Source organism: Haplochromis burtoni, unplaced genomic scaffold (genome assembly GCF_018398535.1).
Source record: "Haplochromis burtoni strain Fernald_Lab_line unplaced genomic scaffold, NCSU_Asbu1 Contig_230, whole genome shotgun sequence".
NCBI classification, from domain to species: domain Eukaryota; kingdom Metazoa; phylum Chordata; class Actinopteri; order Cichliformes; family Cichlidae; genus Haplochromis; species Haplochromis burtoni.
In genome coordinates, this window is record NW_024582591.1 from 94,565 (window position 1) to 112,618 (window position 18,054).

General features: G+C 39.7%; 1 protein-coding gene across 1 annotated transcript; it reads right to left on the reverse strand.

Annotated features, from left to right (window-relative positions):
• Positions 1-59: 59 nt before the first annotated feature.
• Positions 60-17,784, reverse strand: LOC102292104 (DENN domain-containing protein 3). The gene is made up of 28 exons (XM_014338502.2): positions 17,627-17,784; positions 15,018-15,166; positions 14,627-14,816; positions 14,354-14,446; positions 12,914-13,029; positions 12,655-12,779; positions 12,358-12,469; positions 12,106-12,225; positions 11,903-12,001; positions 11,291-11,410; positions 11,023-11,138; positions 9,649-9,804; positions 9,446-9,542; positions 9,221-9,324; positions 8,714-8,901; positions 8,422-8,581; positions 8,023-8,218; positions 7,768-7,936; positions 6,514-6,800; positions 6,255-6,425; positions 5,506-5,635; positions 5,248-5,355; positions 4,803-4,942; positions 3,720-3,880; positions 3,443-3,579; positions 2,348-2,466; positions 1,844-1,981; positions 60-1,652 (listed from the first exon to the last, which is right to left on the reverse strand). Exons 2-28 carry the CDS (start codon positions 15,099-15,101, stop codon positions 1,443-1,445), a joined length of 3,846 nt encoding a protein of 1,281 aa, XP_014193988.1. The 5' UTR covers positions 15,102-15,166; positions 17,627-17,784; the 3' UTR covers positions 60-1,442.
• Between the last annotated feature and the right edge of the window lie 270 nt (positions 17,785-18,054).

Consider the following 18,054-nt stretch of genomic DNA (forward strand, 5'->3'; position numbering starts at 1 on the left):
TTTGACTGATTGCATTGTATTTATATTAATAATGAATTTTATGACTGTCAAATCAATTACGTGTCTTTTTAATAAAATATGCTTCATGTGTGCTGACCTTTTCCAACCTACTATGTGTTTCACAGATGTTAACACTGCACATGTGATTCAGATTTTGGGTTATCAGTTTTAATGGTTAAGGATAACCTTTTTAAATTAATTTGGCGGAGGTCTTTATAGCTAATATGCAGTGCAACTGTCATAAATACAAACACACACAGATATTTTAGAAATTTGTCAAAAAATTATTTAAACTAAAATTATATCGTTTATTAAACAAATAATAAACAATTTGGATTTTTACACCCAAATTTGAGCTGGCACATTGGACTTCTATTCAAATTAAAATCATTTTTTTGATTTAGGATCTTAATCAAAAATCAAAATTAATGATTTTTTGCAAAACAGTACATTTGCAAATTTTTGACTAACAACGATATTTTGGCATTACAAATATAACTTTGATTAAAGACCTTGCACACATTGGTGTATTGACAATTAAAAACATAAAAAATGATTTTGATACGAATACTGTTAATTTGCAGCAGCTGTGACATAAACCTTACACTGGGAGGTGGTCTAATACATTTGTTAAGCACTGTGTGCAAAAGAATTTCTCCAAGAGAAATTTGATTTCAGTTGTTTTTGAAAAACACCAATAAACTGACAACAATTCCATGTAGAACTGATATTTAAAGGATGGGAAGCATATGAATTAAAGTTTAAAATCACACAATCATGTGGCAGATTGAATCTTTTTACATGTCTCAAAATGCCATGTTTAAGGGCTTTTTGAGATTAGGGGTGTTTTGTTCTTAGATATCATTTACATTTGAAATATTGGTACAAATGTTTTCCCCTTTTTTAGTCTTCAGCCTTTTCAACTTTGTTGTATTACTATCACAAATGATCTGTGTACAGTAACAGATAATGTGTCTTCAAACATGAGATATGAATTCATTTCCTGTGATATTTTGCTGTTTCATTAAAAAAGAAAAGTGTTGCAGCTCTTTTGAGGACTCCTTTTAGGAGTTTCCACTTTTTCCTTTCACTGAGGTAAACTTTGCATTAAAGTCTATTTTGCCATTATTTAGTGAACGTCACGCTTAAATACGACTTGAGTAACGACTTAAACCATAAATATTTTAGACAAGTGTTTACTGATGGTGTGAATAAATGAGACGTAGGGTCATTTTTCTTCCACACATTCTTTTTTCAGCCAGATGAGTTGCACCCTGCTTTTTCTTTTTCTTTTTTTTTTTACAAAAACAAATGTAATAATAATGCTGGTTTAAGACATGCATTGGCTTTCAGACTAACAAAACTGTTCAAAAATAGTAATTCTAGTAGTTCTTTTTTCTCTTCTTCTTCCATCTCTTTGGATCCTTCTTCTTTTTCGGACTCTATTCGACCTTCCAGATGGCGATCTTGCCGTCACGACACGCAGAGCCACTGAGGACATATCGATCCTCGGCAGAGCAGAGCGTCTGAATGCTGTCTGAATGGGCCTGCAGCTCCTTTGCTACCGTGTGGCTCTCTATGTCCACTACCAACACTTGGCTACTCAGCTGACCATTACACTGACCACCAGCATCACTCCTTCCAACCCAGATCTAAGAATACAAAAGGACATCAATGAAAGGTTTCATTGGATAAATGAAAATTTTTGAATGATTAAAATAACTGAATGGTTGACATGTTTGTGTAAACCTCACAAGACATGCTGACAACAATAGTAAAAATATCAATACAAAGCAGCAAACATAAGATCATTTCGTGACCTGACATGCTAATCACAGCTCACCTGGTCTTTGACACGAATCATACATGTGACCCCTGAACTTCCAGGCAGGGAGATTATTTTAAACGGATGCCTGTGATTGTTTGTGTGCCAGAGACACAACTCTACTGAGTCTGCACAGCCTGTCCACAGCTGTCCCCGCTGAAACAAACACACAAAACACATGAACAATCCTGTAACTGTAGGAGTTCAGAGTTAAGAGGTCAAGAGTTAATGTTTCCATTGTAACACCTCCAGATTTGACAGAGAAACACTCATTTCTAACACTCGATTTTAACTACTATCATTTTACACCTCAGAGTTACATTAAAAGAATGTGACTCTGCTTAGAGTAAAATTAACTCTACTTTTGCAAGAAGACTATTAACACCAAAACATTTAACACTTTTGAATTTGCTGTGTACACTGTGACTGCATGCCACCTACTGACTGAGACATGGATTGACACAATGAATCACCACTAGCGTTCTTAATTTACTGACATATAAGCAAGGATTGTAAAGTCACCTCTGGTATATAAATGAAGCTGCTGAAACTACTGGGCATGCTCTGTAGGTCCTTATGAAGTGTTATCTTTCTTTGTGGTGTCCCACTCTTTTTCACTTCCACAATGCCGTCACCACAACCTGCACGAACACACATCCTCAAATCATCATCCAAACACATTTGGCTTAAGGTGGCTTAATGTGTAGACATAATTAATCTACTTAGACCACCAAGAAAAAAATGTTAGGCATTGTCCCAGATACCTCTGGGCAATGTATGTAAGCAATGAGAACAAGTGGACTGTCATGCTCCTGGGCCTCCAGCCCAGTGTTTTGTTTTGTTTTTTCTGGACTTATTATAAACTTCCTTGGATTTAAGAAATATGCAAATTCAAGCTCTGTATTACTGAGTCTGGAGTTCAGTATTCCCTAGTACCGCTGCACTTTTGTTATTTATGTAGTTAATTCTTGGTTCTTGTTTATGTTAGTTCCCTTTTGTGTCCACTTCGCCCTAGTCTCGTCTCCATGTCTTGTCTCTGTGTTTTGTTACCCTTTTTTCTCCCCGGTCTGGTCTCCCTGTGTCCTGTCTCCGTGGCTGTATAGTTTCCCTGTCTTGCCAAGTTGTTACATCTTAAGCCCTGATCCCCGTGTTTGTCCCATCCTGTCCCTGTAGTCATCTCTCTGTGTGTTTCATCCAGTGTTCATCCTTTTTGTGTCCCCTTAAAGTCTGTTAAGTCTCTGCTTTTATAAGCCTTTCGTCTTGATCAAGCAGGTGTGTCTTAGTCTCTGCCTCAGTGTTTATGCTTCCTGTTTTATTTTGACACTCCGTCGTCTCTTGTGCAATATGTTTGGTTTAACTTGCCATGTCTTTGATTGGCAGCTGTGCTCCCACCTGTTTCCTCTTCACCTGTATGTATTGTCAGCATCTCCCTCATTGTGTGTAAGCTTTTCTCAGTCTGCTTTTGCGTTTGTAAATCACCATCAACTCTGCTCTGTTAATGCCTGTCTCACGCCCGCTCTGTGACATGAAGCTCTTGAGAGAGAACTCATTACTCCGATACACATAATCAGAAACATTGATTAAATGAGGGAGAAAGAGGAGAGAGCGTGTACTCACAGCACCACAGAGCACTGTTGTGGATCTGTATGGAGGAGAGATAATCACAGCTGAGTAAAAACTGCCGCTTCACTTTAAGACTGGATGAGTCCCATTGCAGGATCATCCCATCGCGGCTGCAGGAGTATGTCAGCAGGCTGGGAAAGAAGGCTCATTTAATACAGCATCACAACATGTTCATTAACACATTGAGACTCACTGTAATAAGACTGCTCTCATTTTTGTGCGTGTGTTGGTTTTTGTGCTTTGTACGAACTACAGATTAACACGTCTCTACCTGTTGGGTTGGTTGCTGGAGTCCACGGTGAGGCCAGTCACTTCATGTCTGTGTTCGGTCAGCTGTTTGTTGCTGGACATGCTGTGAGTGTCAATAATGTAGATTACAGAGTCCTGAGAACCAATCCACACCTGCTCCTGGACCAGTCCTATCATACAGTTCTACACAGAGGATATGATGAGATGTATTTTATTCATCACAAAGCTGCCAAAGTTCTATTTTTTACAACAGTTAAGCAGAACAAACAAATAACAAATAGTTTAAATAAGAAGATGAGTATGTAGCTCAATCAAATACACTACATATGTCTAAAGGTAAAAACTAATAAGAAATTAGAGAAGAAACAAATGTTCAAATTAAGTATGAATTTAAATTAGAATCTTAAATAATAATAGATAAAAGTAAAAATGTGATGGGAACTTGATGTATGTAGCTTAATGTAGCTTAATGAAAATCACTATATCTTAGAACACAAAGGCAATACAATGTTGAAATATTGGTATCTGTTTTACTTCTATTACTATAAACCTGCTCTTTTTGAATAATAAATACAGAGAACAACAATACTGAAAACAACTGAATGTTGCACTAAAGCCCTCGACCAAAACAAATGTGTCCATCGACCACGCTTCCTGCGTCCCTTCACATCCTCTGCATGGTGTGGTAAACATAGACTGTGGATAAACAATTGGATGTAGCCTCTGGGTCTGAAAAGTGAAGCTAATGTGGAAATGTCCCAGACCCCCTCTCAGCAGAAGGGACAGACATGACCCAGCTTTACACTTGCCATGTATTTGTAACTCAGCATGATATTTCTGGCTACACCTGTGGTCTAAAAACTGGCAGCTTGTGCGATAATATTGCAAGATGGTCTAAAGTTTGAATCACTGAGTACTGTAACAATCTAGCAATGCAAAAACTTATTGCATTTTCAGTATACGAATAACTAAGTCAAACAGCCATGACACTTTATACACATGTTGTTTGAGATCTATAAGCATGTTTCATTTTCATGGACAAAATCAGTGGAGAGATACATTAAATAGCTCATAGCTCAAATAGTAAAAGCACGCTTCCTCTCACCAGCTGCGACTGTCCAAGCTGGATACAGTCCTGCAGCATTGACCAACTCGCCGCATCAAATACAACCACCTTACCCCCACTGAGAGCCACCCACAGCTTTGGGTTCATATCACCCACTTTGCCAGTACCAGTCAGCTGACCTGAAATGAGAAAGAAACGTGCAAAAAATAAGAAAAAGTGTTCTAAATACATAAAAAAAAGGATAACAGCAGTCAGTTAACACTGATTTTAAATTCATTAATTAACGCTTATTTCACATTTTCCATACACAGTTTTTTACTTAACTATATCACGTGGTAATAGCTGTTTTATATAGTTGTACAAATATCAGATCCTCTTCAAAATAGTGTGTATGGATAACCAATGTTGATATTGACAAAATATAAATAGGTTTAGTGATATTCTGTTGTAAAGGTAAGTAGCCTCCCCCTCATTTCAATGATACCTGGAGTGTAAAGCAGCACATGTACGGTCTGTGGCTCAGCCAGGTCCAATGATGGGTTGATCTTGTGTTTGAGAGTCTCTGAGGTAGTTTTAGGCACTATCATAGGCACTGGCCAGAAACAAGAACACGATAAACAAATATAAACAGCATATACTGAACATACTCTTCTATATTTATTTATTTTTTCTTTTATCAAAATTACATGATTTGACAGAAACAGTCAAAAACAAAACAAAACAACAAACTCTGAGCCCAGACCTTCTTGTCTGATTTTATCAAAGTAAGCCAGCTTTGAAGCAGCAGTGATGGATCTCTGATTCTGCAGGCAGCCTGTGACAGCATCTATTAGCAGAACGTTGGTCAGAGCCTGAGTCATGTACTGAGGGTCCTAGAGACACAAAGTGAGATTAAAAACCTAAAATAATAACAAAAGGATTAAAAGAAGGGGTAAGGCAGGTTGTACTTAAGAACAGAAAAGTTATGGCAAACCAACAGAGTAGCTAAATCAGTAACACTGCAGCAAAAGCTATAAAAATACTGGTGACCAGTGGTACCCATCAGCCTCCTAGTAGATACACCTATGGTATAAATTTTAAAATGTTAGGCGACCTATTTCTTGAGTTGTTACAAGATTTTTAGAAAAGTTTGAGGTCAGCGTCACTGAGATTCAAACTCATGAGAGATTTTTAGTAGATACAGGTGTGGAATCAAATTCAAAGTCCTACCCCACTTTGTTCTTGAGTTATCAAACTAACAAACTTGGGTGTCCACATCGCCTGCCCACTCGCCAGGCACGGTGATGACAATACCCCATAAGCCTTTTATGGCTGACAGGTAAAAAGTATAATTTAAACGCAGCATGCAAGCAGCAGCCAAACGTCTACGGCTGACAACTTGAAGGACAGTAAATCCTCGATCCTCAGCATTACATAGATGTGGACTGGGAAGGTACGTCTAATAAAATCACATCTGTTAAACTGTTTTAAGATCATTTGAGTTTTCTGCACCTTGTGTTGATCTGCCATCTTGCGTCCAGCCCACATCTCTTTGATCACGAGGTTCCAAAGCTCAGTCTCTGTTTTTAGGTTGGCCTCAAACACTTCAGGCCTGCGGGATGTCTGGATACGAAGGGATGGAATACGAACGAGCAGAAAGGGAACTGAGGTAATTTTTACCTCCTGTAAGAGATTGTTTATTTATTAACAGACGAGAATGAGAACACACAAGGCACAATTATCAAAAATAGTCTTAAAGATGCTACTTGACCTGTATATCTCTGAACTTTGTGATTTCCAAGAAACCGGGCCGTCCTTCAGTGAGCAAAAACAGCCGTTTCTGCGTCATGGCGATTTTACCAACGCCGTGGGAAGTCTTGACACAGGAGGACAACTTGTAGACACACTCATTATTGTCAAGTCGGTCAATGACATCAGAGGGCAGGTTGACATCTTGTGCTTCAGCTTCCATCTCTTTCCAGAATGTGTAGAAGACTCTGAAAAGTTCAGGGTCCACCTGCTTTGGCTGACCTCGGACAGAGGGGTGTGCATACGCAACTAGATGCAAACAGACAGAGATATAGAAGACAAAGACACCCAATCTTACAATCTTAAAGTGATCCAAACCAAAATGTCAGTGGTTTTTCCTTTGTCCATTTATCCACAGCTTTACCAAGAGCTGTGGATAAATGAGGCAGACCAAAAACATACCCATGCTAAGGTCCACTGCTTTGGTGCACAGCTGAAAACAGCTGTTCTAAAGACGACCGGCATAATACTACACCATGAGCAATACATTTTCACACTCAGCACTGAAACAGTTAGCATTTGGAGTCATGTTCTTCCACCACAGAGTGAATTAAAGGCCAATATTTACTGCCCTTTTAGCTATTTTGTTGTTTTTGTTGTTGTTGTTTGCTAGCCCCCTGGGTTTTGCTAGCATTGCTTCTTGCCCAGCATCCAGCTGCCCACAACCCTGAAATCACTAAGCAGTTAAAAAACTGATAAATGGGAAGTTTTGGTTTGTTCACAGAGTTTCTTTTTATATGCATTAGCGTACAGTTTTTAATTTCAGCAGTTGATAAGAGTAAAGAGAATTAAACTATTAGTCTTGGTTGTACAAACCCAAACTATGGCCTGAAAGACTCAATCTGAGACAGATATGCAAATCAGAAATTATAATTTCTTCGTTAAGCTGTAATCTATAGATAAAGGATTATACTAGATCATCTGATAGCTGCTTAAGTTAATCATAATGGCAACTCTGGAGCGTTAATGGAGAAAATAATTAGTGTAAGTAACTTCTGTGTCCATCTTATCAGGTCATCTAATAAAATGACTCGAAAAATGTCTTGGACATTCACAAGCCAATTGTGCACCGCAGCATTTTAGTGAGTTCCCTTGGCTTGCACTCCTGATTACAAATACACACGTAACAGTTTTAATTCTGAGGGATCTTGAGGTTACACACAGCTCATAAGAGAAAGCTTCAAAAAGCAGAAGACAGCTTTTCTGTTTGACTTACTGTCAGTGAGAGCATCAAATAAACGCTGTATGGTCGCCACATCTCTAACAATCCTACACTCTTGAACGCATCGCATAAACTCCTCCTGATACAGAGGCTTACAGGGAAGCTGAAACTTCTTTACATGGTCATCAGGCTCCACCAGCGGCTTCTCATTGTCTGTCTTAACCTAAGGCAGAAAAAAAAGACAACATCACTGCTTCATCACCAGCAGGTGCAGAACTTCAACCACGATGAAAACGTGCGTGAACCGACCTTGAGGATGAGTCTCTTGAGTTCAGGCCGCCTTTGAGCTTGTTGTCTCTCATCTCTTTGCAGCGAGTCTACGAGCCATGTGACCAAGCTAGTGGGAAAAATTGCAGTGTCGGTCTTATTGAGGTTTTGGAAGTCGCTCAGTGCGTCCAGTCGCCGCGAACACAGTGTGTTGATTAAACCACGCAAGTAGTAGTATCTGCAGGAGAAAACTTATTTTATTCATGTCTCAGGTCACTGGTGTCAGCAACAGCACTGAAAAACTTTATAAAAGAATACGCAGCTTTATAAAAGAATAAAGCGCAGGGAAAGCTGATTCTAAGCAGCGGGAAGCACATAAATATAGATATAGGTGTATATAATATAATATATAGGTGCATATAAAGAATAACAAGAGAATACCTGGCCAGCATGGCAGGGTTCTCACTTTGGACAGAGAAAATGGCTTTTCCGAGCTGCTGGATGAGCTCAATGTAATAACTTTGGACAGAGTGGAAGGACAGAGATGCTGGGAAGTCTGGAAGCTTGAACACCTTTATAGGTTTTGGAGTTGTGCTTGGTGCTGGTAGAGACAAAAAACACAAAGGGGAGGAAGGCAGATTAGATAGATTTTCTTTGTCTTGACAGTGTTTCCTTCATTAAATCAGTCAATCAAGTATTATATCTAACTGGGTATTAACCCCTGGGGTCTCACCGGGGTCAGATAGGAGGATCTTGGAGAGCGGTGTGTTTCTTTGGAAGCCGATAATCTTATCTTCTCTCAAGTTAGGGAGACTCATGCCCAGTCTCTTACTCAGCCTCGTCTCTGTGATGGAGCCCTTTCTCCTGGCTTGAATCTGCTGCATGGTGGGTCTGTGTGGGGCTTCAACCATGGCCTTCATCCTAAAGGATGGAGGATAGAGACAAAAGAGTGCTGCAGAAAAAGTGTTCACCTGAACATTTACCAGCAGCGTAGTTGTCATATACCAACATAATCATATCCATCATAACTTTATATCTGAATATATTTTTACTTTCCGGTTTAACAGGTACATGTAAGTAAAGCTGATACAGCCAAACGCGACATCCCTGTAACAGATCCTAACTTGATGAAGGTTGTGGTGCTTCTGAGTTTTTCCAAGAGCGGTTTGACCACCAGATTTGTGCCTCTTTTAATATTATCAGTTACCTCGAGCTCATTAGGTTAAAAAAATGGACATACTTTTGCATCTCAGAACGAGTGCTGAGCTCCATTCGTGCAAAGCTATCCATTTTCCTGTTGAGACGATCCTTGAGAAATGAATGGAAGATATGCGTCTCCAGCACCTGCAACACAGTCCTGTCAGTTCTTTTAATTATGCGTAACCTCTCCAGCATCAGTGTCTGTTGAAAGATGCCGGCTGATCTGTCGCCCTTCTAAGCAAAGCCGCACCGAGTCAGCCTTTACCTTCTTATAAAAAAGTTGCTCAGCTGGCTCTCTGGTTTTCAGGAACTCTTCACTGTGAAACACTCGATGTTCATAATTCAGATGACTGCTCACATCCCTGTTACACACACACACACACACACACACACACACACCAGCAAAATATTAACACATATCTAAAAGAAGCATCCCACCAATAGTGGACTGATTAGTAAATTCAGAACCTGAAAATGTTGACAATTAATTCCAGTGCAATCCTCTGGATGTCGTTGTTAAGGCTGCGTTGCCACGTTCGCCTCTGTGCCCGCTGTTCACTGATGTCAGTGCAACTTGCATGGTGGCACTGATCCAAGTCAAAATGTATTCGTAATAACTTACACCTGCAAAATAAATTCAAGTTAAGTGAAAGTACGCCCTCAAACCCTCATCAGGTTCTTATCAAGGTCTACACCATGTTGCTACTTATTTACCTAATCCAGAATGCAGAAGCAGTGTGTGAAAAACTAAGTACACCCTTACTTCTTAAGTAGCAGCCAGTTGCTGCTAATCTAATGCACTTCCAAGATCATCAACAAATATGAGCATCTCTATAAAAGCAGATGTTTTGGCAGTTTGCAGGTCTGGAGTACTCAGCTGTATGTTATTAAAATGCTAAAGGAAAGGCAACAGCAATGATCTTAAAGAAGCGCCTGCTACTACCCATCAGTCACAGAAGGGTTTAAAGCAATTTCCAAACAATTTAAAGTCCATCATCCTACAAGAAGAAAGATTATTTATAAGTGAAAAACTTTCAAGACAGTTGCCAATCTTCTCAGGAGTTGACATCCCAGCAAATTCACCCCATTGTCACATGAGCAGTGCTCAAAGAAAGTGCCAATAACTCAAGCGCTGCATCTCAAACTCAGGTTAGATGTTAAAGTTCATGACAGCAAAATTAGAAAAAGACTGAACAGAGGTTTCAATATAAAGACTCTTTTTCTATTTAGAAAAATAAGGCAGCACAGTTTCCACAAGGTTTCTGGCACAGTGTCCTTTGGACAAATTACCAAAGAGGAAATGTTTGACCATAATGCAGATTAATATTTGATGAAAACCAAATTGAGCATATTAGCACAAACACCCTAAAACAACGATCAAGCACGGTGGTGGAGGGGTGATGCTTTGGGCTTATTTTGCACCCACAGGAACTGAGCATCTTGCAGTCACTGAGCTGAACTCCTCTGTATACCGAAGCATTCGAGCGTCAAATGTGAGGCCAACCTTTAGCTGCCCAATAGCTAAAGATGGTTCTACAAGTTTTTGAATCACAAGGTGTACTTAGCTTTTACTCACTGCTTCTGGATCTTGGCTTAGTTTGTAATAAACGATGACACAGTGTAATATGTTCTTGTTCATCTCAGGTTGTAACTAAATAACTGTAAGACCTACTTAGGATGAGATGATTTGTTTTTTAATGATGTATTTAAATTGAAAGTCTTACAATAAAAAGAGGGTGTACTTTGGTTTTCACATGACTGTAAGACTCTGACTTTTTAATCATTACCTGGTATTACAGCATAGTATTTACTTTAACAGTTCTTGGCAGTAAAATAAAGTACCTCTGTGTGAAGCAGTGTGCAGCAACTGGAGGAATGTCCGGCAGGTTAACAGTATCAAAAGTAGAAGTGCTGAGACTTCCATTATCAATGTTAATTAAGATCAGATCATCTGTTTCCTGTAGAACACAGTAACATGAACCAGGTTCAAACAATTATAGAACTACTAACTTATATTTGAGCTTGGGGGGTAACTCCATTTCTTAACCTTATCCTTTACAAGAGGTGGGCGAATTAATGGGAAATTTAAAGTAGAAGGTTATGTACTTACAGCTGATACATCTGCAAAATGACTGAGATGGCAGCCCATAAGAAAGGCTGTAGGAGCCATTAGAAAGTCCAGCATGCCTTTAGCCAGGACAGGAACATATGGGTGCTGCCACAGCAGAGGCTGGAAGAGTTATTAGACAGGCAAGGAAGAAATGAATGGACCAAAGATTAAGGAGCGGATGGCTTTATTATGGACTGAGGGGGTCCATCGCCCACTAGTGTTGGCACTTTTTAAACATAATAATTTAGGTTTTCTATACAGAAGCTCTAAAGTTTAATATATGTGACTTTTTTAATGCTTAAAGGGAAATTAATAATTGAGTTATCCATTTTTATATCCCTTACTGTAATTTGGTGTAACATTAATACCAATTAACATCCATCATCCAGACACACTCATTTACATAAGAGGAATTTCATTTTGGCAAATTTTATGAAATACCCATATTCCCAAGGTTTCCAGCTGCACCCTTCCTTTTAACTGTGGCACTGACCCTTTAAGACTTTGATTGTAACTCTCAATACTTTTTTTTTTAAAGGATGGAATTAATAAGTATTGCATGCTTATACTAACTCTAGACCCTTGAAGATATGCTGTGGATTTTGATCTAACCTGCAGAAACAACAACAAGCTCTCTGCCATCAGCGTGAGTCTTGCCCAGTCAGCAGAAAATAACACCACCCGCTGCTCCTGCAAGAGACAAGACAGCACCTACAGGGCGGGAGACAGAAGAACAGAAACAGAAGGAGGGAAGTGGAAATGAATGTGAGTCTCCACTCGTTCGATTAACAAACACAAAACAATGTGTGTGGTACCTGCAGCAGCTGCTGTGGCCTGAAGCAAAGGAAGGGCAGGTGGAGGTCTAAATCTATAACCGGGTGGTCCTTGTCTTCTCTGGAGGGCAGTATGATGGTCAGAGGACGTATTGTAAACATCTGTAAAACATGTGGATATGAATGTAGTGCACTGTGCTGGATACACTGGCCTACTCTGAGCTCCAGATTTTGAAGTCTCTTAAAGACAAATTTCAAAGTCTTTATTTAAGCCGATTACAAACACACACAAACCAAGTGCAGCTGTCCAGGAGGTGGAATTGGCACAAGTGTCAGTTTGGCCGCAAACTCCTTCACTCTCTCTTCCATGTTTGACAATCGACAGGTTCTCAGCTGGATTAAAAGACTAGCAAATCAACAGAAAGAGTCAGACGAGAAGAAGGTTCTCTAACCTGCCATAACCACACTTCTGAAAGTCAGATTTCTTACAGCTATTTTTAAACTCAAGAGTCAAAAATGTCACAAAAACCCCTTTTTGATCTTAGCAATTTAATTTGCTGAGTAATTAGGTTCAGTTCTCGGGTTTCTTACCATGAAAGACAGTCTTTGAGTGCAGTGAAGTAAGGATGCTTGGATATGACACAGATGCTGTAGGCACAGAAGAGTTTAGGACACTTTGAAGACCCTCTACCATTTCGATAGAGAGACATCCCTTCCTGTGGAAACACAGATAATCCAACAGGGACTTATTTGTTAGTTTCATGAAACATTACAGTACACTGCACACATGCTGACTGCTTATCTTATTATTATACTATCATATGCAGTATTATGTGTAAGTAATTCGTACCAGTATTGGACGGTAGCACTGCATTACTACTCCATGGGTCTTGTTGCCTAGGATGTCTGTGAAAACCAGGAAGTGGAATTGTTCCTCTTTCTGTTCACTGGTTACTTGGAGGCCACCTGGTTAAAAAATGAAAATGTACATGTGCATTGTGTTTTATGAACACAATGTGTCATTATAGTACCGCTACAGCACACACAGCCAGAAGGCACATGTACAAAATCTCTGAAAAACTCTATAATTAAAATATATTTAAGAGAAGACTGTTGGTGTTTTTTGATGGTATTTAGGTGCAGTATATACAGTACAGTGCAAAAGTCTTGAGTCACCCATATTTCTTCATTCCTTATATTTTGCTAGAAAAACAGGGAACAGGTGCAGAAATGTATTGAAACATGCAAACATGAATGGACATACAGTATATAAGGCAAAAACAGAATTTGCACTATTCTAATGATCTGGTGTTGCATGGTGGATCAAAATAACATGCAGTTAGAAACAACGAAAGCACCTCCACCATTTTTACCGATGCCTGTAGACACTCACTGTTGTACTTCTCTCCTGTTCTCCTCTGTAGATTCACTCTATCAGAGCGGTTGCCACTGATTTTCACTCCAGTTCTTGAGTAATTTGACATACCTGAGGCTTTTCTCCCTGTTTCCTTTCCTGAAGAAAGGCTTCATAACAGCCACCCTTCCACAGAGACCATTTCTGATGAGGCTTCAGTGAACAGTAGATGGACCAGCTGAAAGGTCAGATGCATCTCTGAGTCCGTGTGTCAGGTCTTTGGTGGATTTTTTCTTATTTCATAAGGATGTGACTTTCATATGCTGTAGACTGTTTTTAGGTCTACCGCTTCTTTGGTACTTCACTTGTCCATCCATCCATCCATTCATTCACTTCCACTTATCCTTTTCAGGGTCGCGGGGGGCACTGGAGCCTATCCCAGCTGTCATAGGGCGAGAGGCAGGGTACACCCTGGGTAGGTTCGGTGAGATAGATACCACGGTGGCCTTGTCAGAGGGGTAGGTAAACCCAGAGTTTGCTCCCCCAAAGTCAACGGGGCTCTGTCTGGCAAACACGGTTTCTCAAACCCTCACCACGGTCCATATTTGCATCCAGAAAGCCTCACCCTGGTCAACACAACTCAGTAGCCCCGAGCGAACGCTCTCGCACGCACGCAGCGGTACCGCCGCCGCCCGAGGGGCTACCTGGTTGATCCTGCCAGTAGCATATGCTCAACACCATATACAAATGTTTGTTGTAAGTTTGCCAATGTCCGCCATCTGAATGTTTCATCCCCATTAAAAGAACCATTACCATGTTCCAGTGGACGTCAGTAACATGAGCTTTCATCGTGCATTGTGCATGTGTATATGTACTATACGTGTGAGTGAGTCGTCTTTGTGTGTGACGTTGTGTGTGCTATGGAAAACCTTTTACCGGGGAAGCAGAGCTGAGGTAAAGCCATGAGATCGATGTTTTTAGGTACACTGACATCTTCTATTCCTCCTCTTCGACCTGCCTCATCTCCACCTGCAAAAAGGCAGCTGGTTGGAGAGACATAAAAACTCCAAGACACAAAAAATCTATGGTAAGATAGGTAAAATGAAGAAATACGATATTAAAGATCAATAACTGTTTTGTATTTAATAATAAAGTGGGGTTTTTTTCTCATGTTCCAACTGGTGTATTTATGGGTCAAATGTACCAGACCTTGACTGGGTGTTGGTGCAGCTGAAGGAGGCAGTTCTCTCTTTTTCCTGATAAAAGAGCGCCGCAGCTTCCCATGTGATCTTAGCATTTCACTTTCAGCCTGTGTTCTGCTAACAAAAGGTGGCGCCAAGACTGAAAGAACCTCCGGCTCCAACAGGAGGTGTTCGAGAGTTTCATCATCGTTAATGGTCTGAGTGGGGCAGAAGATGGGAAAGATTTAAGAGGGTGGGAAGGGGGAGGAGAGTCCTTTCTCATACTGTACCTAAACTGGAACTTTGCTGATATAACCAGTAAAGGTTTCTGTTTATCATTACCATCACCCTTTTATCAGTTTATAGTAAATTACTTATGTCAAACATTTGTGTATCGGAGTGTATTTTAAGGCAAAAACCTGGCAGATTTCCTGGAGTTTGTCACTGGATGCTCCAACCACCACGCAGGCTTCCAGCAGAGCAGGCAGCAAAGAGTCTGCCATCTCTGAAACCAATCCACGACCTGGGAGAATACACCTGACCAAGGGTCTACTCAGATGTGCTGGATCTAGAGAAATAGAGAGGCAGGCTAGAGTAAAATGAGCCAGAAATTAGATACACATTAGGAGGTAAAAATAGAAGACAAAAAATACACTTAAACTTGTTTGTGTAGTAGTAAATCAGACAGTTGTCTAAGCTCTCTGATCGTCATCCTTCTCTTTAAAAACAACACTTCTCAGCTAAATAAAGCTATAACACATGACCGAGCGGCTGTTCCAGCTCATTATTAGAGTCGCTGTTTTTGTTAGCATCATAAGAAAAATGGCTCAGATGAAAACTTCTCAGAAACCAGTGAGACAACACCATGTCATTGCATAAAACATGCTGAATGATTCTGTTGTGCACTTGTTTTTGCACTTCCCTCCATAGTCGGTTGAAATTAATTCAAAGAGAAAAGTATCGATACAGAGTAAAGCATCTCTTGTTACTCTTGTTAAATGCACAGGGCTTTAACTTCATATAAAATTATATCACAACATTTCTCCCTTTCATACTTTAACATGTGAAACCATCACTGTCTGACTGATTTTACAGATTGATACCACTAAAGAATGGTAGGATTTGCCAAATAAAAGCATAATTTTTCCATTTTCGTGACAAAAAACAAAACTCCTGAGACATGGTGTTGACATCATAAGTTTAAACCTGCTGACTAAGTGCTCAAAGAGCTCTGTGAGAATATAAAATGAACCTCGCCATGATGACTAACAGCCCTCTGGTTGTCACAGCACCGTACATCACTTTGTAAGTGCGTTATAAACAAAGTTGATGTGGACAGTCCAAATTTTTCACTACAATTTATTCATCAGCTAAACCTTTAATGTTTGTTGTTTAACTCTCAGACTTGTTAATGAAACAAGCATATTAATATGTTGTGGCCTGTAAAATGAACAACAATAAATGGCCAATAATATTGAGAAAATGGAGCCTTGCAGCTTTAATCTGAAGGCAACCATAAAGCAAATGCAAAGTGAGGCCATACTTTACACGATTACATGTGGAAAGTATGGACAGTATATGTCATTGCACCGCATATATTTCCTGTAGCACAGTTTCCACAATTCTGTCTACGTTGTATTATTATCTTTGGCTGTACAGAGCATTATTATTAGTAGTAGTATTAGTAGTAGTAGTAGTATTAGTATTGTAAATCCTATCAATAGGCATCCTATTCCCTTTATCATCTGCTTCTTTTTCCTTAGAGCTTAATCACCACATCACATTTCCCTGATGGTCCAGACAGTCTAGTCTTTTCCTGGAAAATTGGGATCATGTGTGCAGAGGAAGATGGAAACATGCACAGAAAGCAGAGATTACTTAGAAGTAGGCCACAAGTTCTACATGAGGGCTACATGAGTTGATATACTACCAGCTGGCTTTGATATAGTTAAAAGACTAAAAGGACTTTCTTAGAATCTGAGCGGCACGAAAGTACTTTAAATGCTCTCACAGGGACATGAGCACTTCAATCAACTCATTCTAACAATATCTTAACCATGACCAAGTAACCATGGGAACAGGGTGAGACTATCCCCTTGTTTAGTCTAAATTAACAGCTACTGGACAACACCAAGAATGTTAAGAATAAATAAAGTATTATTGCAAAAGCATGCTGCATACACATGCAGACGGCTTCTTTCAGTGATGTGATTATCATTTTATGCAGTACAGTCACATGACCCCTGGAGAAAAAAGGGTAAATTCCACACAAAACCACCACAGCACATATCAAGGCAAGTGTAACATGTTCTGATACCGCCACAACACAATCGTTTACATGAACACTTGTATCTTAGATACAAGTGCTTGATAGCAGCCAGACGTAAACATGATTTAAAAAGGAACATTGTGATTTTTACTATCAGTTTAGTGGAAAATGCCCTAAAGTTGCCTGATGCCTAAAATATGATGTCCCCTTTGATCTGCTCCCATACTAATTGTGAAAAGTGCATCAAACAGGGTTCAGCTTGAACAGTGGCACTGTTACCAACGATCGAGATGAGGTTAAAGTGCAGTCAAAACGGCTCACTGAGATCTAACAATGATTCTTTTTACTGTTTTAATTTTTACTGTTCTTTTTATTGTTTTACTGCTGGGGCCATCCTAAGCTGCCTTAAAACTATGCAGCCCCTGAAACATAATGTCCAAGTCAGATCATTGCCACTGTTATGATGGAAGGTAGCATATGCTTTTTTCTGTATAAAGGTCACAATGTATAGTTGTATATCGGCACTTGCATTCCTAGAGAACATTAAAGTGCCACACTTTAAGTTTAGCAATAACTGTTGTATAGATGTTGTGACATGTGATTCCGAGTCACACGCTAAACGGGTGAGATGCTTCTGTTTGCACAGCACACACACACACACACACACACACACACACACACACACACACACACACACACACACACACACACACACACACACAGCTAATGGTGTGTTAAAGTTTCTGACTTGTCACTCACCTCCTCACTCACAGGCTTCGCAGCTCCTTATTTTTCCGCTCTCACATTAATAACGCCGATGCGGAGCTGAATGAAACAAACTCATCCCAGATAGTTCCCTTTAACGCGGTCTGCTTCCTGTTTCGCTATTGTAGTTCAAACATGTTCAAACATGCGCACTGAATATTTGAGGAAGCGCAAAAAGCTTTTATGGACTTCAACACACGTTAGGTTTAAAGAGTGCATAAAGCGTAACTGGGCTCTGTATGAATGACTGGAACAATCTTTAACAATTAACGAAACACGTGTTTATTCTAATGTATTATATTTACAAAACGCTCATATTAAACACAAATACAATCTTGGAACTTACTGTGGTGATTTTTTATTACATGAATTCAATGTAAAAGGTTACACCCATTACAAAGAGCCCTATCTGAGTGGATTAA

Excerpts from the sequence above, each read along its gene's own strand:
- LOC102292104 (XM_014338502.2), bottom strand. The coding sequence starts at position 15,101 with ATGGCAGACTCTTTGCTGCCTGCTCTGCTGGAAGCCTGCGTGGTGGTT. Across the intron at positions 12,226-12,357 it reads CTCCTGGACAGCTGCACTTG|ATGTTTACAATACGTCCTCT; the intron begins GTTTGTGTGTGT and ends CATGTTTTACAG. Across the intron at positions 6,426-6,513 it reads CAAAGTTCAGAGATATACAG|GAGGTAAAAATTACCTCAGT; the intron begins GTCAAGTAGCAT and ends AATCTCTTACAG.